General features: G+C 36.6%; 1 protein-coding gene across 1 annotated transcript; it reads left to right on the forward strand.

Moving 5' to 3' along the window:
• Positions 1-4560: 4560 nt before the first annotated feature.
• si:ch211-264f5.6 (carcinoembryonic antigen-related cell adhesion molecule 1) lies at positions 4561-18341 on the forward strand. Its single transcript, XM_043237769.1, has 10 exons — positions 4561-4684; positions 4893-4946; positions 5320-5604; positions 6137-6418; positions 7500-7769; positions 10331-10609; positions 11118-11372; positions 12202-12322; positions 15233-15267; positions 15746-18341. The coding sequence occupies exons 1-9, from the start codon at positions 4636-4638 to the stop codon at positions 15249-15251; spliced, it is 1614 nt and encodes a 537-aa protein (XP_043093704.1). The 5' UTR covers positions 4561-4635; the 3' UTR covers positions 15252-15267; positions 15746-18341.
• Positions 18342-23295: the final 4954 nt, after the last annotated feature.

Consider the following 23295-nt stretch of genomic DNA (forward strand, 5'->3'; position numbering starts at 1 on the left):
AGTTTCGGACGCAGCCAAACTGCCTGAGCGCGATAAATCGTGGTTGCTGGATGTAAACAAACCATCATGGCGGAACGTATGCTCGTTTACAAAAAGGTCCTTACTCCGCGTTTATTTGAGGTAAACAGAGGGAAAACGGCGCTTATAGCAAGAAAAGCTGTTATACCTTTAACACCGCACCCGTAGAGGCTGCTATTAGCACTTTAAGCAACACCTGGGACTAGAACCATATATGTGTAAGGAACGGCTACGTTGACCGGAAGTAAGCTGTTGCACCGCCGTAGCCGGGAACATAAAATTCATTAAGCAAGCGTAAACAAGATATAACATATATTTACATGCAAACGATGGATTATGAGGAGGATGTTCAGGCAATGATTACATTCGTTGGCTTCACATATCTTCGTGCAAATGAAAAGTCGTTAAAATAAGCTTGAGTTTAAAACATAATCAACACAGATTAGATGAAAGACTAGTGGTAGAATCGTACACCGATTGAATTAGCTGGTAAACACCATAAAACGTTTAGCTATCGCAAACGCGCATTGTGACGTCGGAATGCCTTAGCCGTTCCTAAAGCGGAGGCTGCTTAAAACCCCTATGACTATAATGAATATTGAAAAAAAAATGTTTTTACGGGCTATGTGCACGGAGCTGGGAGAGCATCGATGTAATACGAGTTCGACTGATGTTCAAATGCACTTTCACGGGTAGAAGGTTGGAGAGAAACACGGGTTACCTGTCGCTTGAAACGCAGCGTAACGCGAAGTGAACGCGCTGATTGCTTGCTTTTGTATCATGCCGTGCGGCTTTTTTCCGCTTTCTCTGCAGATAAACAAGTTCCTTGCGTCTCACCTTGTTAGAACACAGTTGTTCTGTTGAACGCCATAGCTAATGGCTTTCAACATAATGGGCATTTCTCGAAGGACGAGCACAGGTGAGGAAAGGTGAGTCACGCTTAACACGTTATTCGACAAAATATAAACTTCGTTCAACAGGACAGACCGTATTAAAGCAGTCTCACGCGTGTTCTCAAGGAAACATGACATTTGCTTATGAATTACATAAGGCCAGCCAAAGGGATGTGGTAAAAATGACTAAACGAGGCAGATGTCCTGCTTTTTGTGCTTTTGCATGCAACAGAGAAAATATGGTGAAATAATCTGTGCAAAACTGCCTTCCAGTGGTTGACAGTAGCATTACCCCGAGGACAGCGGTTCATGGTGATGTTCAGTGTGTTTTCTGTGATGTTCTGGGCGTCTGGGGTGAAATTAGGGCAGCAAAATGAGAAAACGCGGGAAGATGCATAGACTGTGAGTTCAAGTGAAATGAGCAACACTGGCTTAAAGGAAAATACAGAATAGGACAAAATGAGAATCTATTTTTAAACATTGTCTTCTAGTCCTAGTGAAAGGGTCAGGATGTTTCAGAGAGAGAGACGCTGTAATCATGCATTTAAAATGCTTGACCTCAAATGTGCTGTGCTCAAATGGTCTCGGACGTTACGGCCAGGAGGACGTTTCAATGAAATTCCAAAGAAAACTGAAAGGCATCTTTTTTTAGGTAAAATGGTGAAATGCCGTGGCAGAAATCATTCATGTGCGTGTCTAATTAAGCTAAAAAATTTAAGTTATGAATTCATAAAGACAAAGCTTCTCTCTTTCAATCAAAGAAGATGCGTTTTTTTTTTATCTTCAATTATTTTTTCACAAAAAAAGAAACAATAGGCTTAATTTAGGCTTAAAATGGAGTAATTAAATAGTGTCTTCCCTGTTTGATCATGTTGCATCTTGTCTTGGACACCAAACGAGCCAGAACCGTCCCTAGTCCCCCGTCCAAACATAAATGTCCCTAATGTACACCTTTTTATGGTACTTCAGTAGTTGGCTTTTCTGAATATGATATTCAGTTTTGTACAGTCGGTACTGTCAGGATTTTCTCATTGTTTGAATCACGATTCGTTTCAATAACGTAAGAAAATCTTCAATTTGAAACAACGATTTTTCAGTACAAAGAAAAGTCAGTTAAAGGAGTAATTTCTCATAAATTGTCCCATTGCGTTATGCCTTACTCCTTAAACCAGCTGTAGTAATAAAAAAACTTACAGCTGAGCAAGAATTTACCTGAAGACAAAATTATTATTAGTCCGTACCGACAGCTTTCAGCGCTACATTTTTCAAAATATGTATCGACTTGATCGTTTTCCCCCTGAAGGGTAAAAAACGTCTAATTTGGGACCCTGTACTAGATAAGAAAACATGTGATGGCAAGTCGGTTTGCTCGGTTCCCATATGCAGCACCCCTGGGCAGGTATTAGTTGGAGGTAGACATAAATCATAAAATGCTAGAAAAATGTGTTATCTTAAGTTAATTGTTTTCAGTTTGGGCTCGCTCTTGAGCAGCGGTGTTGTTCCACTGTCATTCAGCTCTCCGGGGAATCGTTGTAAGAAGCGTGAACACCTGTAAAGCTTCATAGACGGCCGTGTATTTCAAAGGAATCTGTCTCTGTAAGGAGTTCTTGCAGAACGAGAGCAGCGTTCCTTCAGTGCTCCTGTGCAAAGACTAGGAAATGTTCGTTAATATCTCTAATATCACATTTATTCGTATCTTGAGAGCATGTTCGAAGAGACAGCTAAGGGTAGAAGACTGTCAACTTTTTTTAGTAAAGTAGCATGTTAATACGTTTATCTTTTTTGAGCGATTACAGAAGCACCTGTTAGCTTCTGACAATGACTTCTCACCAATTTTTCTAATTTTAACCTAGTTTTGTGCTACAGCCATGTGCAAGCATGAAGTGTCTCGTTTTGACACTAGGAGTCAGTAGAAGCAAGAAATACATATCTCCATCCTCACATTATACTAGTTTAATGTTGTCTGTAAGATTTGGTTTTTTAAACAAATTATCTGTTTTAGTTTACATAATTAAAAAAGAAATCTATTATTTTTTATGTATTATGCATATATATATATATATATATATATATATATATATATATATATATATATATATATATATATATATGTGTGTGTGTGTGTGTGTGTGTGTGTGTGTGTGTGTATACACCACCAGTCGAAAGTTTGGAGACGGTACAGTTGGTCTGACAGTAATATTTTAAAGATCTTACTTATGTTGCATATATGCTCCATTTATTTGATCGAAACAGAACAAAAATAATATTGTGAAATATTTTTAGCATTTAAAATAATGGGTTTCTATTTCAATATACTTTAAAATGAAATGTATGCGATGCAAAGCTGAATTTCCATCAGTCCTCACTCCAAGTGTAAAGTTTCACACAGTCCTTCAGAAATCATTCAAATATGCTAATTTATTATTGGAATTATCAGTGTTGGCATGGCAAATATTTTTCTGGAAACTGCAGTAGTTATTTTCAGTATTATTTGATAAAACGAAGTACAAAAGAACAGCATTTATTCAAAATATTAATGTTTTCTAATAATATTGCCATCACTTAATATCGATTTAACACATCCTAGCCGAATAAAAGTTTTATTTTCTTTCAAATAAAAAAATAACAATTTTCCCAAACATTTGAATGGTAGTGTATATGGTTAAAAATGATAATGTAAAAAAATCCTCTTCTGTTTAACTTTTATTAATTCAAGAATCCTAAAAAAAAAAAAAAACAGGTTCCAAGAAAACATTAAGCTGCACTGACAGTAAATCAGCATATTAGAAGGATTTCTGAAGGATCATGTGACACTTTAGACTCCAGTATAGTATAATAAAGTATATTAAAATAGAAACCCACTGTTTCACAATATTTCGTACATGCTATCTAGCTATAGAGTATACCTGAAGTATCGAGGTTATATAGTTAGACAGCATGTTGGTGAAGCCACGTGTTTGAAGGTCTGAAGATGAATGAAAGGTTGAAGGTTTAACTTTATAACAGTTCTTCTATTGCACTAAATTACAAAAACAGTTAATTTAATTGTTTACAGGTATTAATACCTAAATAGTAGAGAATGATGATTGAATCTACCCAAATGGAAAATAGCGATGACTCGTTTTGCGACTTACTGTAAATGTATTGCAGTATGATTCATTTCATTCATAAAGGCATCCGTGCACTGACTGGTAATCAAAATAGCAACCCACTGTTTCACAATATTTCACAATATTTCTCCTTTTTTTCTGTATTTTTCATTAAATGCAACCTTGACAAACATTATGCACTTAAATATTTTTTATTATGTTTTAATTTTTTTGTCTGCATATATTGCAGTGTTAACACGACAGCCTGATCTTGTCTCTACTCTATTTTTGTATTTGATGCTCATTTAATAATAATAATAATAATAATAATAATAAAGGTATTATTTATACCGACAGTTTGCTCACATTCTCTGATTAAGTATCGTACGCAAACGATCAAATACCGTGTGCTTTCATATGGTAAGAATAAAATGGCAATGACGAATGAAGTCTAGGGGGCAATATTTCCCCTTAATGAAGCGCGGTGATGACACGGGATGGGGAGGACAGGTTGAAAGGGGCGGGGTTTCAGATAAAGCGCTCGGGTGTGTCGCGTTAACTTTCTCAAGTTCTTCCAGAGAAGTCACACCGTCTCGCATTCCTGTCTGTCGCTCCAGGGACTCACATCTCTCCATATGGATTTCTTTAACTTTAGGCTGCCTTTGCTCATTTTGGTCGCCCTTGGTAAGTTAAAAAAACAAACAAAACATTAAAGATGCAATTAGCTCAAGTAGTCTTTTATTTTTATGTAATAAAAAAATGTATGAAAGCTCAAAATCGTTAAACGCTTTTTAACAGCGGTTTTAACATGCATAATGTTTTATTGTGTAGTTTAATTATTCATGCTTAGATTCACCTTAAGCGTCCTGACTGAAAATTGTTCCTCTTATAGGATGCTATTCCGAGGGCAGCCCGCTTCTCTACGACAAAACGAACGGCGTTATCGGTGAGTCGGTGTATGGGTTTATTTATTCTTTCTTGATTTAAAAATATCCAGAAATCTTGAAAAGAGGTGCTGTCGGTAGTTTAATCATTTAGAAGTTTTTACGATGTAATGCACTATTGTATATTTGCCAAATCAAACTCGGCGTGGTATAATTTAAGCCATTTTGTTGCCACGTGACAAGAACCCGTTCACACGTATTCAAGGTGTAAGGATAGAATCGGAGTAAAATTTCAGTAGATGGGTGTACCGCCATTTTGTTCATTAAATCAAAATATGAATTAAAACGTGTGAAGCTAACCATAATAGTAGACACTTTTCTGAGTACTTGGCAGGGGTGTTTTCATTTGTATTTCTCCTTACCGTGTTGAACCAGGTAAAAATGTGACCTTCAAGACAACAATCACCTCAGCAAAGGATTTTCTAACCATAACATGGAATTTCAACAAAGGTTCAGAAATTGTACCGATAATGACAAGTGTCCTAATGACAAACACCGATAACATAGAGGAGACGTACGCCAACAGAATCACCTACAATAAAACGACGTGTGAGCTTCAGCTCGGGCCGCTGGTGAAGGAGGATAAGGGGGAATATATTCTCACTATAGTGACTCTCAAAGGAAAGCAGCTGTCCGGACAGATTGATCTTAATGTTCTTGGTGAGTATCGGCTATCTTCAGGTATGCTCTGTAGTTAGACAGCATGTTGGTGAAGTGTTTGAAGGTCTGAAGATGAATGAAAGGTTGAAGATTTAACTTTATATCAGTTCTTGTATTGCACTAAATTACAAAAACAGTTAAATTATATGTTAAGAGTTAATAATACCTAAACAGTGGGTTTTAGAGAACGATGATTGAATCTACCCAAATGGATAAAAGTGATGACTCATTTTGTGACTTACTGTAACTGTATTGCAGTATGATTTATTTAAAAGGCATTCATCCATTGCCTGGTCATCAGCCTGATTAGATCTGTCTAGCAGACTTTCTTGATGTCAAATGTGTGTTGTCAAATCTCAGTGTTGGTTATCCAGAGGTTGTTGGTTGGATCGCCCAAGAAGCAAGTCATGGCCTGTCGCTATTATGGCCTTTAGCGAGGCACTTAACTTCGTTTCATTTCTTGGGAACGTTAAGCAAGAGCAAAGATGTTTAAGAATGAACTCGATTCATGATTATTTTCTCTCTTCTCCAGAACCTGTAACTGACGTCAAGATTTCGTCCAATCTCTCCGAAGCTGTAGAGCTCAACAGCACCGTGGTTCTTACTTGCTCTGCCAAAGGCTCCTTTACTTACAAGTGGCTGAACGGCTCAGTTCCTTTAGCGGTGGATGGCACGCATATAAAACAAAATGCAGTCGGCAATGAGCTAACTATCTCTGAAGTTTACCGTACAGATCTGCGAGGACCCATCTTCTGCGTTGCAGAGAACGCGCTGGAGTCAGGGAAGAGCGCTCCATTCAATCTCACTGTGAGCTGTACGTACCTGATCACACCCACACGTTCTTAGTCTATGAAAAATGCCTTTAAAAGAACAGTTCAGCATAAAATTTGTCATTGATTACTCACTCTTGTGTTGTTCCAAGCCCATATGATGTAATCTTTTATGTTTGTCATGAAGTGACAGTTCATAGTGACAATGTCTTTCAATCTAGAAAAAAGGCACTATGAGGGGTGTATACAATATTTGCACTATATATTAAGGATTTTAAAGCCGTTCAATTGACCTTTGTGCATAGAAAATGGTATTGTCGAAATTTGTGTGAAAATTGAGTGTCATTTGTAGTAGCATGAATGCAATGTACTGGATTGTTTTGTTTTTTGGTTTGACTATGGGCTAAATATAAGATTATCAGAGGGGTATTATAAAAATTGAGGTACATCAATTTCAGAGGTACAGTCTGTTCCTCAGCTATCATCTGAATTCAGTTGTTTATTGGTGCCATTTTCATGTAATTATAACAACCCTGTTTTTACAGCAATGATTATGTGATTCACATATTGCAAATTCACACAATTCTGTGCATATAAGTGCTTACAGTAAAAGTTGCAAATTTCCCACTGCAGCACTGGTGTTAGTGGAGATAAGTTGAGATTGTCTTTTTGTTTTTTTACTATCTGCACTCTGTGTCTCTGCAGATGGTGTGCACTAGAAAGCACACATGACAACAGAGATCAGAGACTTTCTAGTTCAGACAGGTTCTGCTGCAGGTGCAGGACAAAATGCAGGCTGAGTTTAGAGAAAATATGGTTGTGAATGAGCCTGTGAACGGCAGGAAGGATGTTTTAAAGAAGTTTGTGCATGTGTGCATTTACAGATGCATTAAACTTTTTGTAGTTCATGGTGTGGTCATAAAGTTAATGCACTGCAGCATAATCTCTTGAATATTAGACTATCAGTACACTCCCAGATACTCAAAAAGCATCCCCTTTATTTATAGGTTATCATTTACAATATCTTGAGTATGTGTTATGGTGTATTGCACTTCATTAACATTTGCTTGTGCCTTTTTTTTTTTTTTTTTTTTTTTTTTTTTTTTTTTTTCCTTGTCTGTCTAGATGGTCCAGAGCAAATCGTCATGACACAGAGTCCAACAGGATCGTTCCTTACGAAAGGCTCTAATTTAACCTTCACGTGCTCAGCCCAGTCCGACCCTCCTGCTCAGCTCCAGTGGATGTTTAACGGCCAGGCGATGCCTCAGAAGACCTCGCTCAACATCACCCTCGCCAATGTGGAGGAAAAACACAGCGGAAACTATAGCTGCGTGGCCTACAATGCTAAAACCAAACGCTTCGTTTCCTCGCAGGTCGCTGTGGTGTCTGTTCTGGGTAAGTCAGAAAATTAAAGACATGTACACTGCTTTGAATACAAACGGAGGTTCCATCGATTGTGCCTGGTTTCTCTAGTACAACTATTACAGCAGTCTGAGTAAATGCAAATACATACACTCCATTAAATAATTGGTTATTCCAATAAGAACCAATGAGAATTATAAAAAAAAAAAAAAATTGAAATCAAACTGATAACGATTGCTTGATAAGGATGAAAGTTCTAATCATGCCAGCTAAGAGGCTTTTGAGTATTTTGTATTTTAATATGCTTATTTGTGTATGGTTGTGCTTATTTTAGAAAAGCCTATTGGGAGGTCCTAATCTATATGGTGCACTATTGTTTTTAAGAGTAAAGACATCCGTTGAAATCTTTTGATTAGCACTGGAGCAGTACAGAGATAGACATGCTTTACCATGGTGACTTCATTGCCAAGAAATAAGATAAGGATTAAAAAAGTCTATTTGCTTTGAAAAGACAATGGAAGCGAAACTAAAATGAGATCTGAGATGTTGAAGGGGTAGTTTAACTAGAAATGGTAATTCAAAGTCATTATTTACTCATGTTATCCCAGTCCCGCATGACTTTGCTGCTGGTTGCACTTCTTCATTGCAATTTCAATGAGTGGGAAATGAGGCCTTCAAAAAGGACACAAAGATAAAGCCTAAAAATAAATCTCATGCACTACATTTCATACATATATCTTCCCAAATCCTACAATAATGAGAGTGAGGAACCGATCACTAAAAAATAAAAAACCTTGGCATTTCTCTCAGTTCTTAGTGTGTTTAATGGACCTTTTCAATTTATTAATCGATCTGGTTCACCAAACCTATTTAAATGATGGCTTTAATTTCAGTTTCTCACAAAGCAATCGTATAGCTTCAGATGATTTAGAATGCAGTGAATGCCATATGAGCTGCTTTCATTATATTTTTGAAGATGCATTTTCATTATGTGAAAAGCTGGAAGCTTCAGGCTCTCATTCATTGTAATTGCATGTAAAAAAAACAGGGTCGGAATGACATTATGACAGAATTATCATTTGTATGTAAACTATATTTGTAATATCACCAGGCAACAGCTGTTTGTCCATTTGTTGTTATTCAAAATGGCTACCTGACTTACAAATGCATTTTAAAAGATGAACCTGTTCATCTGCTTTGCTCCGAGGTCTGCCTCGGCTCATGTTAGCGGGTAGAAGTTTCAGGAATGTTCTGTTTTCTTTGATTGGGGGCAGATTGATTGTACATGGCTTCTGAACCTGTGGTCTCAGGCTCTGTGGCTTTTGTAAAGAACAGTGCCTTCCCCTGAGGTGTTTCCACGTGTGTGAAACCCGCAAACTAAAGAAAGCAGAGTACAAACTGTCTGACGTCACATACTGTTTGGGCAGGTACCGCTTGGCTTAGGTTTCAGTCACAGAATGCTGGAATGACCTGTCAGTCAGTGCAGGGTTGATCTCGAAGTTCTAACCGTAATGCGTTTTTTTTTTTTTTTGTGTGTGTCATTGATTTTTGTATAAAAATTTAATGCAAACTGTTTATGCAAAACCGATTTAACAAGATCTAATATAAAGAACTCCAGTTGGGTCACAAATGCATTTTTTCGACATGATTTTGGAGTTAATTCGCAGCTGTTTTGATGCGTCTTACCCGAAACTAAAAACACAAGCAGTGAGGAGGAAGACGATATGTACTGAATGATAGAGTTGCAGGTATTTGGTGAATGCAATGAGTCTGAATCAGACTGGAACATTCCACAGTAATGATGTCTGAACAAACAAGAGAATAGTGCCAGAGAAGAAGGCAATGGTCAAAAGTAAATGCTGTGGTGAATGAAGCTGTTGAGAGGTTATCTCATGCAGCCAGATTGCAGGGTGACCATAGCTCTTGTTTTTTGCACACACGTCCTGGATGGGATTCCTGAATTGATGTCTCTCTTTTAAAAGTTTTTTTTTTTTAATTGACATGCTCTTTGCAGTGCTCATACAAGCACATATTTGCATTGATTTGAATATTCCCTGTAGATCCTGCCTTCTCGATTTTGTAGAATGCCTGCACGCATGCTATTGGTCAGACCACTTTACAGTTAACTTCAGCAGGTCTGAAAACGATGATAAAACAAAGGTAATTTAGAAATAGTCTTCACATCTTTTTTTTTTTTTAATGAAGACTTACTAAAGGCTACCATCTAAACAAAATTGTAACTAACGTATACAGTACTATTCAAAAGTTTGTGCCACAGTTTTCTCTTTTTATAGAAATTAATACATTTTATTCAGCATGGATCCATTAAGTGTTTTCCACATAAATCTGTTTTTACAGAAAATAGGAAGGCTTTCTTGAGCAGCAGGCCAGCAAATAAGAATGATTTCTAAATTATGAGTCTCTGGAGGCTGGTGCCTTATCATAGGAAGCTTTACATCACAGAAATAAATCACATATTCAATAAGATGGCGTCTCAATATTACTCTTTTACTGTATTTTTAGTCACTCTCTGAAAGCTTTTTTTTTCTTCTCACCACTTATTTCTTGTCTTCTCTTCCGCTGTGTTCTCCTAGAGGCATTATCTGGAACAAATATCTCCGGCTCGTCATCACTCCTCATCGCTGGTAACAGCACGGTCAACATCACCTGCTCGGCAGCTGCTGGAAAAGCCGAAAGCGTGGAATGGCTGAAGGACACCAAACCTGTGACTTCTGGTGACCGTTTAACTCTCTCGGCTGACAAGAAAACTCTGACCATCGTTAAAGTTGTTAAAGAGGATGCTGGCAGCTACAAGTGCCAACTGCAGAACAAAGTCAACAAAGACGAAAGCACCTATGTGATGGTGATCAACTGTAAGTATTCAAGAGAGGAGAAATTCATTGAAATCCTGTTTATTTCCACTATTATTGCTTATGCAGTAAATGTAGTCCTACATAAACCTTTGTCGTGAATTGAATGCAGCGATTCATTTTAGAAGGGGTTTCATTAATTAATTTTCTCTGTGACCCAACCAGAGTAGAAGTTTAAGCCATTAAATGCCCATATAATGATTTGTACTAAATGGTGACAAGAATGTATATTAAATAAATGTAATTTATAGCCATAGCTGAAATTAAGATTGTTCTGATAGACTGAGATTTTATAACTGTGGGCACTATTTCACTTCGGAGGACAGAGACACTTTTTGTGGCAGCTTTTGACTTTGTGTATCACTTCTCTTTTGTTGTCTTGTGTAAACTGTCGCCAAAACAGCTTGTTTGCAAATTGGGGCGGTTTCCTTTCTGCTTGTATCATTACCTTTGTTTACTCTGATTTAAATGTAACCTTCCTGATTGAGCCGATCTCTCTGCTGTCCCTCAGATGGTCCAGAAAGTGTGAATGTTAAAGGAAAGAATGCAGTGAAGTTTGACGAACGTGCAGAATTGAAATGCTCTGCAGACTCTGTTCCTGCCAGTAAATTCTCGTGGAAGCTCAATGGTACAGCGTTGAACAACAGCCTGCCAGACATCGTCATTGAGAAGGCCAAAGCCACGGACAGTGGCACGTACACCTGCGAGGCATTCAACCCCATCACAGGAATGACCAAAACAACAACTCACAAATTCGCAGTCACAGGTAAACGTGCCAGGTCAAGAGTTCATTCTCATTCTCGGCCCACGAAACATAAAACCCACATCTTGACATTTTAAGAGTATCGGTATCGGTATTATCGGTATAAAATTGGAATACTGATATATTGGCAAGACTTCTTAATTAACATGAAATATAACTTAACATATTATTAATTTACGATGCTATTAGATTATAATAATTTAATATGTCATTATAAATGGTTAATATAGGATTATATATTGCATTTATTATTTTAATATTATATTAGTTGTATTTATTCATTATTTTGCAACTGTGACATGATCGGCATAGTGTGCCTACTGATTAATATCAGCTTTAAGTGGTAATTCATATCTAGATTTAGTCAGGCGAACCAATTAATTGGTCAATTTTTGTCAAATTTGTGAATAATGAATTATCTGTGCAAAATTCTGATTATTTTAGTTCAAAATGAGCATGAAATGCATTGAATATAAAATAAAATGTTTATTTAATGTCAATAATAACAATTAACAATAATAATTTTGTTAATGATATTAAAAATAATAATAATAATATACAAAGTATTATTTTAAAATACTTTTTATATTATAATGCAATTTCTTTATTAATTTAATTCTTTTAAATTCGGCTAGATTAATGCTAAATAATAAATACTGTAAAAACTGCCAATTTGTTTGGACTGTTTTCTTAAAATAATGCACAAACGATTTCATGGTGGTAAAAATGATTCATGGCCGGTGGAGGGGTGATACAGTATGCGTATTTTTATATTTATGTTTGTTGTGTTTGTGTTTGGTCTATCATAATCTAAACGCCTCCTGTTTTGCAGAGGTCGGTGTGGTAGACGAGGGCCTGTCTGGTGGAGCGATTGCTGGGATTGTAATTGGAGTTCTTGTGGCCATAATCATCATCGCTTGTATTATAAAGCGCAAGAAAAAGTCAGGCACAGAGTGAGTCCAAAATTCATTCTTCCACCCTCCCGTCACGTTCACGATAACCTCCATTTAGCCTCAAGAGCCGTCACCCCCGTCCTGTTCTTCTCATTTACTTCTATCCTCAGACGTTTCAAGCTAATAATTAGGCAATGACATTATGACAGTGCATTCAAATAACCTCACCACTTAACATTTTGGCCTCACAGGATACGGGGGTGGTTTTGGTAACGCGATGCATGACGGTGTCAGTCAGTAAACCTTCAGCCCATATGTGTTGTAAGAGATGATTGTCGTAGAGGATATGATGTGTTGTTACTTCCTGATTCCATTCCAGTCACACAACTGCCAAAGGGGCAGTTTAAAATGAAATGAAGTGATTCTTGCTCTTTCGTAACTCCAGCCTTTTATAGTGGTTTTAGAGCGATGATACAGCGCTAATAATGTGGCAATATTGTTCAGTCTTGTCTGTGGTATGTAACTCCGAATTTAGTTGTAGCACCTGTATTTGATAATGTAATCACGTGTATTCATCCAAAGTTTATGCGCTAATATTTATACCCAATGTGTTCATCAAAGCTAAATTTATTTAGGAAAAATACAGTAAAAACTGGAATATTATTTCAATTGAAAACGCTGATTTACGGCACAAATACTGTAGCATGGGCTGTCAATGGAATAGTTAACATGGAAACTGACAAATCTGTCATTATTTACTCAGTCACATGTTGTTCAGAAACCTGTTTCAAACCCAAACAGGGAAAGAGAAATTTAGTTGACTTGTATGACTCACATATTCCATATCTGAAAGTTCAGATATTTTTTTATCTTTTGTTTTCCGCAACGGTGTGTTCTGAATGTTTGAAATAATAATAGATTTTTTTGGGATTTTTTTACTGTTGCTCTATGGACATTTTATTGCCTTTGTGCTCTGAAATCAATTGTCTCTTACTCTCTTCCCTTCTTCAAATCCTTCACCGCCAAGCGGTGAGGTCAGTTTGCCAAGCTTTCCACACCCAACCCTTCTACGCCTGACTGAAAGCAGCTATCTCGTGCAGAGATAAAAAAAAAAAAAAAGACAATGTTGTTGGTTTTAATTTAGTCTAGAAAAAGTTTGGCATTCATTTTATCAGATAGATGGTAGTACAAGGTTTAGACAAACTTCTAATCGCTACAAGAAGAGCTTTATATCATGCTGATAATTTCATAGAAGGCCCGCGTTCGTACAAAATGGATTTCGATCGCATATGTAGCAGATGGGAAGGACAGGAAATACTGGAAATGCAAAACTAAGCTTTGAGGGATATCATATGCAAATGCGACTGATTAGTCTAACAGAGAGATGTTTATTTGATACGAAAACCAGCACAGAAATACAAACGCACACACTGCGTGTAGAACCATCCAGGCGTAGGCAGCGAATTGCCTTTCTTTGTCAATTTTTATACACGCTTTAATTTCCGAAATGCAAAGATCTAAAGAGTTTCGCTACCAAAATGTGCAAGAGCTTTAACTTGAAGTTGCAGTTCGAGTATTTCCATTTGTGACAAATGCATCCTGGGAGGGACGACTCCCCTTCATTTGTTTTTCTGATGTCTGTCATAGATAACATCTTCTCTCAGACCACCTGTGCATTGCATGCTTTTGTCAACGTTTCTTATATATAAAGTACGCATTCAAACACGAAAAAAGACATATTTATGAAGAACATCACTTCTTTTTTGTTTGAGACTGTCTAACTGTCAGCTTCTTTGACTTTTCTATTCGGGTCAATAAAAATAATGATGAAATGACATAATTGCCTACATTTACCTGTTATATAATTATCTTTCAATCGAAATCTCTGGTGCATCTCGATGTAGGAATCAGAAGGAGAATTAAAAGGAGATCATTGAGGAATGTCGGTCATGTCCGCACACGTCTCGCTGTCTTACCCTTGTGAGCGTTTCTGCAGCAGTTTCAGCCTTGCACAACTGTCTGTCTCGTTGCTTGCTTGTTTCTCTCTTATATGTCGTGCATGTCAATGAAGTCTCACTAACACTATGAGGGCTTGACCTATTTGTCATAGCATGAATTGTTCAAATATCTTTTTGCTCCCTAGAACAGAAATTTAGTTTGCAGGAATATATGGTTCACGCTGTAATTACTTTACCAGACGGGGAACGTAATATGTGTCATTTGTTTGTAACTAACAGGCTTTTGATGCTTGTGCGACAGCGTATGTAAGCAAATAACGTTGGCTGTTTTCCAAAACATTGTAAAGAGACATCGCCATCGTGTGCGCTCTAAACATGTGCTCGCTTCTAAGTTACCGTATTTAATTCGAACTCGTACTTTGCGGAGAATGTAATGCCGGAATGAACTGAAAGACCGAATCGTGCAAAATTGGGCAGGAAAAAATATACGTTACTGTTCGAAAAGTGTTTGGTCCATAAAAGCAAAGATGAAAAGATGACAGTAAATACATTTACAAAAGATTCATATTTATAGTATTTATCATTTTGTGAAACTTTCCATTCATAAAACAAAAATGGCTATTTTGGTCTGCATTAATAAATAAAAAATAATAATTATTCATTTATTTATTAGTATTAATTTTTACCAAGCCCAAACTTTCGAATGGGAGAGCAGTTAGATATCGAGTACAGAAATAAATCAATAAAAATAGTTAAAGCTCATTAAAAATGGGCCTTTACCCGAAGTTTGTGTGTGTTATTTATCTTTATGCTGTGAGAGTAAGTGGAGCTTTTATTTTAGTTATACAGAGTCATTGTTTCTGTGTTTACCTGTAGTGACTACACCCCATTCTTTCATAACCTAGTGCTTTATTAGTCATTTATTCCTCCATATAGGGAATAACGTAATATTTTCATCTTGTAATTACTTCATTCTTTCACTTATTTGATGTTTTTCTCTCTTTTTCTTTAGCATTCCATCTCCATATTAAAGCGAGAAGCGACCCGGTAAGTGCATAGCATCGTTTGTTAATCGCTACCATTATTTATTTAGCTTTATTTCTTGTTGTTCTCCATGCTAGCTCTATGCAATGTCTCCAGGCTGTTGACTTTCCTGCGTGGTACTTCCGGGCTTTCAAAGAATTGCTTATCGCATATCAGTATCGGTTTTGGCAGCACGTTTTGATTAAGTGCTTCGCTCTGTACACTTTCGCAAAGATATGCTTAAGAGAAAGGAGGCATATGCTTCGATCGAAGGACTAACAAAGGAGTGGCTCTGCTGTCGCAAGAAAACTAGTTTTCGTGTCTGTGCATTTGGGTGTGGGAAGCTTTCTGCAGTAGAAGCCTGTTTTGCTCTTGCTGGGGTGTTATTTTAATGGCGAACGTCTAATATTATTTGTGCTGAAAGTGTTGTCGGTCGGCCTGCTTTTGCTTGCACTCACAAATCCATTACGTGGGTAACCAGATATGTGCATCTCTTCCTCAGAGCGCATCTTCAAGACCGACCCTTCAGCCATTTATCAGTCTTTTTATCTGCAAATGCCTTCTATCAAGGCAACTGGAAAAACTGCCCTCACGAGTGACTTAAACCTGAAGGTTTGGCCCTTTCAGGAGCTTGACGTGTTTATAAATGCCCATTGTTTTTTTTCTGTTATACCCTGTGCAAACGTACCCCAATCTAAAAGGAGTCAACGGCAAGACCTTATCTGCATCTCTTCCATTGTTCTTCAAGAAACACGATTCGGCCTCCATCGCCCTCTCAATCCTTCACCTGACCCTAAACCGACAGCTCGGCTCGACGTCACGGAGGTCCGTTTGAAAGAGCTCTGTTTTGGGTAACGCAATCCACCCTGATATGCACTGAGGGGCGACGAGACGGTCACAACGCACCCACAAGGCACTGAAACATCGGGAATTTAAGACCTGTTGAACATGCTCTGCAGTCCCAAGGCGATGAAGATACGCATGGCTGACTTGACTTGCAGCCGAAGGCGATGTCGAGCTGTCGACGGAAGGTCATTCGTGGCGAAGCGTGCCTTCTTAAAGATGCAGGCTTAAAGCTTCTTACACCTTTGCCGTGTTTTTGCTCCACTTTTTTTCTTTTTTGAACCCTTCATCTCTTCCTCTTCCTGTGTCTCTTAGCGAGCCGTTCACATTGTATTTTAAGAGCAAGGCAAGATCCAACACGCTTCAACTCCGAAGCGGGAAAGAAAAAAAATGCATTTTTGCGGACAGCGACATGCCACAGTTTTGCAGCGAAATTGCTACTCTGTCCTTGGGCGTCCCCACAACGGCTCGTCCTGCTGTAATCAGGATTCCAATGGATTTCTAAAACAGGCCTGTTTTCAAAATCACCTTGAGTTGACGCAAAACATACTTCATCTGAAGTTTGAAACTGAACAGTGTTTGTATTAATGCGTTTGTTGATAATTGCGTTCGAGTTGTTCTTCTTTTTAACTGATGCTCATTCTTTCCTTCATTGTTTAGTTTTTCTCTTCGACCAAAACGGTGATCTTGAAGATCTAGTGATCCGCTTGATGTTGCTCAGATCTGTCTAGATAGAGATGCAGCTGTGTTGAATCTCAGCTTGTCTTTATTTGTTTGTTTGTATACGGTGGCAAAGCAGACATTTTACCTGGCATTTCCCATCTTTTTAATTGCTTTTTTTTTTTTTTTTTTTTAAATCTTTATTTAAAGAGGTATGGCTGGAAAAAAAAACAAAACAAAAAGCCTCTGCTCCTGAATGGCAAATATGTTCAAATATATTACAAATATATAGTTTAAATTCTATTTCATAATAGACAAAAAAGGCCAAGTTAAAAAAATTGCTGATAAATTTGCATAAATATATTTTTCTATACGTTTTAGTTTATTTTAGCTTGTTATATATTTCTGGGCCTTTTTTCATATTTTCAGTCTGAATATATTTTTAATGTATATTATATATTGTCCAAAATATATATTTGAACTAATGCATACACCAAAAATTAAGATTGGACATAGTACATACTTTTTTTTCTTTCTTTTTTTTTTTAATAATATATAATATAATATATTTTGCCATTTGAAGGTTTAAAAGGAATGTGTTTTTAATTAGAAAAATTAAATGTTTTTATTTTTCATTATATAATAATACCAATAACAACAATAAAATATGTATAATATATTCTTAACATATATTTAAAATATGTTTTTTTGCCATATGAGTGAGCAAACATCCAAATAAAATGTCCAGCGTCCACTTCAACAAGACCTATTGGGCGAGCAATATAATATTCATGAGTTAATCTGATTTGTAACACGTCTTTGCCCACACTTTCTTCTAACCCTAGATATGCGCAAGCACCATTCAGAGCCGTCTCAATATGTATGTATGTGCAAATCGACTACAAAAACACTAACACCTTTATTAAAGTTGTACTCCTCTTTAGCATTAAAACACACGACTATCATAAAACGCTGAGCTTTATAACTCCTTGCAACTCCTGTAGACAGTTTGATCTGTTTTCAGTGGTCTGGGCTGTTGATGCGGAGAGACCGGTAATCATACGAGTCTGACCACAGATACACTGAATTAAGGGTTAGTTTGTACTGTACCACGCTGTGGAGACAGACATCACTGAGTCATCATTTGACAGGGTGCAGATGGAAGCCATAGCTTATTTTAGGTGTTGTATTGAATGTGAAATGTTTTTGTATAGGATAGATAGAATTTCAAATGCAATTGGACAATGTCAAATTTAAAATGGAAATTGTTTTTGTTTTTTTGGGGTTATTCTTGCACAACGAATGCTGTTGAGTGCAGTAAAGTTTTTTTTTTTTTTTTTTTTTTTTTTTTTTTTAAATAGTCAACAAACAACATCTGTCATTTGCAAAATGTTCTCAGGTTGTTTACAGGGTGTTTATATTCTCTTAAAGTGCAGTGCATTCATTTTTTTATAATCTCAATGTTTCTTTTAATATAATTTATTTTCAGATGTTTTGCCTTTTTATGTAACTGTTGTTATGTGTTTAACTAAGAATGTTTGAACTGCCCCACTTTTTTGTGACATTCATTGATTAAAAAGAAAATAATACTTGAACTAATTTAATCCAGTTTTTTTTTTTTTTTTTTTTTTTTTACGGAAGCTTGCATCAGCCTCGGAATATACAATAAAAATGGTAATTGCCAGTTTTTTACAATTATGACTTATTTTTCTCACAGCTGTCCTGACATTTTTCTCGCAGAATAGTATTTTCCCCTCATAGCTGTGTGAACATCTTGAAATTTTATCTTATTTTATTTTACTTTTTTTTTTTTTTTTTTTTTTTTTGCAGTTACAGTTAATACCGTAGCATTATATTTCTAAATGCAATTCTATGTTTATTCTTGCAAATTCCATTTTCATCTAGCAATTCTGAGTGCATCTCTCAATTCCACATTTCTAGCAATTCCACATTTATATCTCTACTGCAATTATTTAAATTATTTTATGCTTCCGTTTATATCTTGCAGTTCTGATGCAGAATTGCAAGAAAAGGTCAGGATTATGAGAGTATTTTTTTTTTTTTTTATCACATTGATTTGTACTAGAGGGTGAAAAAAGGTAGAGAGATCTCATCCGGATGAAAATGCACAAAAACAGATCATAAGATTGGAAGCTTTTTTTGTCCATTTTAATGCCATAGAAAAACTGTAAATGTTAAACGCTTACAGTATTTGTGCATAACCATTTTTAATTTGATGGGTTTTACATCATGTTTGCCATCATAACGTTATATGCAGTTTTTTTTTTTTTTTTTCTATTGAGGACGGTTCTTTTCTTGAGCTGGTGTGAAGGAGCTGTGTTGAATTGCACAGGTCTCCTTTCATATGTGACCAGTTGAGCTGGTTCATTGGCCTTAAGTCAACACAAAGATCCTTAAAGCTGAGGTGTACTTAATACCTTACTCCGCTTGAATGCGTGCACCCATTCAATAAATGTAAATGTCAAAAAAGAAACAAATGTCCATGAATTGCGAGAGCCACGCCTGTCGTTCTGTTTGAGGCTTTTGGTGTTTCTCCAACACTGAAAGTGTGCTGGAAACCAAAGAATGCATGAGTGCTTTCCCACTGGCCATACAGCACAGTTTATCATCTCCTCAGAAATCTAATCCAGCGAGGCACAGGCCTGAATGAGTATGTTTGTACAGTATGCTGCTCAAACAGGTTTCTTTTTTTATTCTGAATGGTGAAAAAAATGCCATGGTGACCACAGTTTATGCCAAAATACACTGGGGAAAAATGATAGTCGATTTTTGAAGGTATGTGGTTGCGAACTTTTCGCTACATTTAAATATAAAGTTATGCTGAACTAAATTGGTTCAAACTAAATTTGTTTAACTTGCAACCACATGCTTGTCTTTTACGTGCATTAGATAAATAACTAGGAAAATGTGGTGTTTGCTATTGAAAATAGTAAAACAAAAGATTAAAAAAAATGTATAATTAGAAGGTTATTAGTATGTTTGGCAATAAAATGTTAATTCTACTTTTAAAATGTCACGTTTATTTACTGTTACATGCAGTTTCTTTATGACGTTTACTAGCACTGCATGAAAACTGCATCAAAGTACTGTAACTAATGGGAGGGGATTTTTCCAGTAATTTAATTCGATGCGTTTCCTGTCATTTATTTGTAATTGTGAAATGTACTATTAATTCCTAAACGTACACCTACACCAGACGCAGTACTAGGGTACATCCATTTTTTTCAGAGCTTTTTTTTTTTTTTTCTGGTTTACGGTAGTTATTTTAACTGTGGCGAGTGGTGTTTTGATATACTCTTTATGGTTACCATGGTAAATTTTTGTCATGGGTGTAACCTGCATTTCAATTTGCATATCCACAGATGAGTTTAGGGGCGTTCACTTAACCAATATGTATTAAAAAAAAACGCCCAAACTGTGATACGGTTGGGAAGGTGGTCTCAGTTTGCTCCTTTGACCCAGACCCACCCAAACAAATGGTCTTGGCGCTGGTTGTACAGTGTGTGTGTGTGTGTGTGTGTGTGAGAGAGCGCGGTCACCGTATTTTGGTTCAGTAAACAGCCCGAGGCTTCAGAATGAAGTCTTTCGGGTTTGTATATTCTCACCCCTCTCTGTCCTGGGCTTCACACAATAGCTCCCCTCCCCTGACGCTCTCTCATTGTGTCTCCCTGGCTTCTCTAAGTCAAGCTTTTAGGGGGAGGAGATATCCTTCCATTAAGTTAGAAACCTGTTTGTCTGCAGTGTTCTGTGTGAACCGGTAATTTAGCTGCAGCGTCTCCGAAGAGCATGACACGCTGTTGTTGTGTGTGTGTGTGTGTGTTTTTTTGAATACCGCTGTCGAAACATTTCGCCAACTTGCTTGTGCAGGTCCCAAAGGCTGTCATTACCTTTGGTGGATTCCAAGGGTTAGTTTTCTTAGCACATAACTGCGTTAGTTTCATCCTGATTGAGCGGATTTGTTATTTTAGGTTCTAATAAATGCACGATAATTAAAGAAATGCATTTTATAATGTTGGACTTTTTTAATTCAAGCGTTACTAAAGGTAGTTGACTTCAAAATGTAAAAAAACTTCGTTCTTGTGACTTTCTTTTGTGGAATACAAAGGAAGTTTTAATAGAAGCTTCTTTTTTTCACCTGAAAACTCTCTTTCATCACCATTTGACTTTATCTTAAAACTCAGCCTTCTCTTCCCTTAATCTCTCCCTGTCTAATATAACAAAGCCCGAAACCAAAAAAAAATCCACATTTATTTGCCTCTTTCGCTACTTTCGATAAAAGCGTCTGCTAAATGAATGAAATATAATAAATCAATGGGTGCAATATATGTTGAAAACCGTTTTTTGAGAGGGTACATTTTTGGCTTTTTGGGGCCAAGAAAATGTAAGGAACAAATGGAAGGGAACGAGGAAAATTCAGCAAAATAAAAAGTTTATGATAAAAATGTGAACAGATGTAACGGATATAATTGCTTTTTCACATATTTGTAAAAGACAAGTTGTTTAATTGTTACATTTCCCAAAAACAAGCATTCATACCTTTTATTTTTACTTTTTACCTCAAATAAATGCATCTGGATTTTTCTAAATGTTAATGTTAACTTTTTTTTTTTTTTTTTTTTTTTTTTGAGGTTTATGCAACATTTAATGACATGGCTTTATGAATTTAAGGCCCTTAGGACCTTATTAGTGAGTAAGGTGAAGTAAGAACTATATATATAAGCTATTTCTTCTTTTTGGGTGCCATTAAGTAATCTTAAATATATGTATAACTCCCACACCTATGATCATTTACAGAAAATGCTTCTATTTTTAATATTAGACGTTTTTAACGGTTATGGTGAATGTACTGTTGAACAATAAAAACGGCAAATAATTAGGATGCATCAACTGGGATATTGTGTTAGAAATAACCCATCTGAGTTCATTTGGGGCTCGCTTCATTTTCAGCTTTTAAAACCTTAGGCGGGTTTGTACGAGTATTATAGGCGCTCCTTATATGTATTTGTTCAGTGTATGATATATGGCGAAATTAGTTTGAACATGCACTGACTTCCCGTCATGAACACGCAGAGGCCGAGAGACGCTCGTGTTTACCTTCACAACTGTCTTTTTGCTAGCAGACCCAACAGGAGCGCTATATAATATTCATAACATTTTTTTAAACTAAATATATTTTACATTTCAAAAATATTTCCATTGAGCTTCACTGACTACTATATAGATTTAAAATATGTTTCGGACTTAAACAATTGCCAAGGGAATCTGGAACTGAACTAGCATTTTGGAGATATGGATTCCCTCAGGAATGCCTAATGGGTTTTTAGATTGGCGACTTGAGATTTATGAGTGAAACAAGGTCTGTGGTTAAAATTATTTAGATGCTTTCTCATTTTGTTCTACAGCATAAATTGCACGCAGTCAGCCCTCAAACATAAATTTTGTAAACAGTTATTTGTTAAAGGAACACTCCACTTTTTTTGGAAATTCAAATTCTCTAGAGTTTTGATATTTTTCCTATTTAAAACTTGACTCTTCTGTAGTTATGTAGTTTACCAAGACTGGCGAAAAAAGGAAAATCGCGATTTTTCTAGGCTGATAGGACAAAATATCGAAACTCATTTTAGAACATAATGCTACTGGTCTAATTGGATTCAATGATTTATGCTAAGCTATGCTAATAGTGCCGGAGATCGGCCGAATGGATTCAAAAACGGTAAAACTCAACTTATTAACTCTGGGGAGTTAGAGGATGAGGCTATTTCCAAAAAAACTTAGTGTTCCTTTTGTTAAGCATTTGAACTGATTCGTCTGGTAGTTGTAGTCCTTGTTTATCAAAAAGAAAGGAATAAAAACAGACTAATAAAACTGTTGTTCTAAAAACGTTTTGGGGAGGGAACCGATGCTTTCCATATTTGCCTACAAATTGATGTCATGATGAGCAGCTCAATTTACTGTCACTTTGATCTTAGAAGGAAGCTGACTCACTTTTATGCTATTCGTTGTGTAAGGATCTTAAAGTTGACTGGATTCAGCAGATTTACTGGAAATGGTTCATCCGTCCTTTTATTCCATGAAAGATCTTAGTCGACGTTTCGTGAAAGTACAGCGTGATTATTTCGGGAATTCAGTTGTGAGGTTTGAAGTCCTGTGCTAACGTTGTTCGTGTTGAAGTACGGAAAAGAAAACCGATGTAACAAAGAACCGAAATACTATTATTTCATTTAAAAAATCGAAATCCATCCAATTTTAATCCATAGATTTGGCTTCATTTTTTGGACCGTGTTTTTAAAAGGCATCGTTCAGAAACGTCCAAAACGCATTCATCTCTCATATCCATAATCCTAGTGATTATGAGCCTCTTGTGTTGCTCTGAAGGCACTCTTCTAACAGCGAGTCTGCGGCGAGCTCAAGTGAGGACGCTCCTCGTGATAATGAAAGCTTTAAAACAACACCGCATAGTGATTCGAAAAGAGACGCTATCAGCTGCTTAATTAGGAGTAGTTGATTCGCAGAACCGACATGCATCCC

Source organism: Puntigrus tetrazona, chromosome 4 (genome assembly GCF_018831695.1).
Source record: "Puntigrus tetrazona isolate hp1 chromosome 4, ASM1883169v1, whole genome shotgun sequence".
NCBI lineage: Eukaryota > Metazoa > Chordata > Actinopteri > Cypriniformes > Cyprinidae > Puntigrus > Puntigrus tetrazona.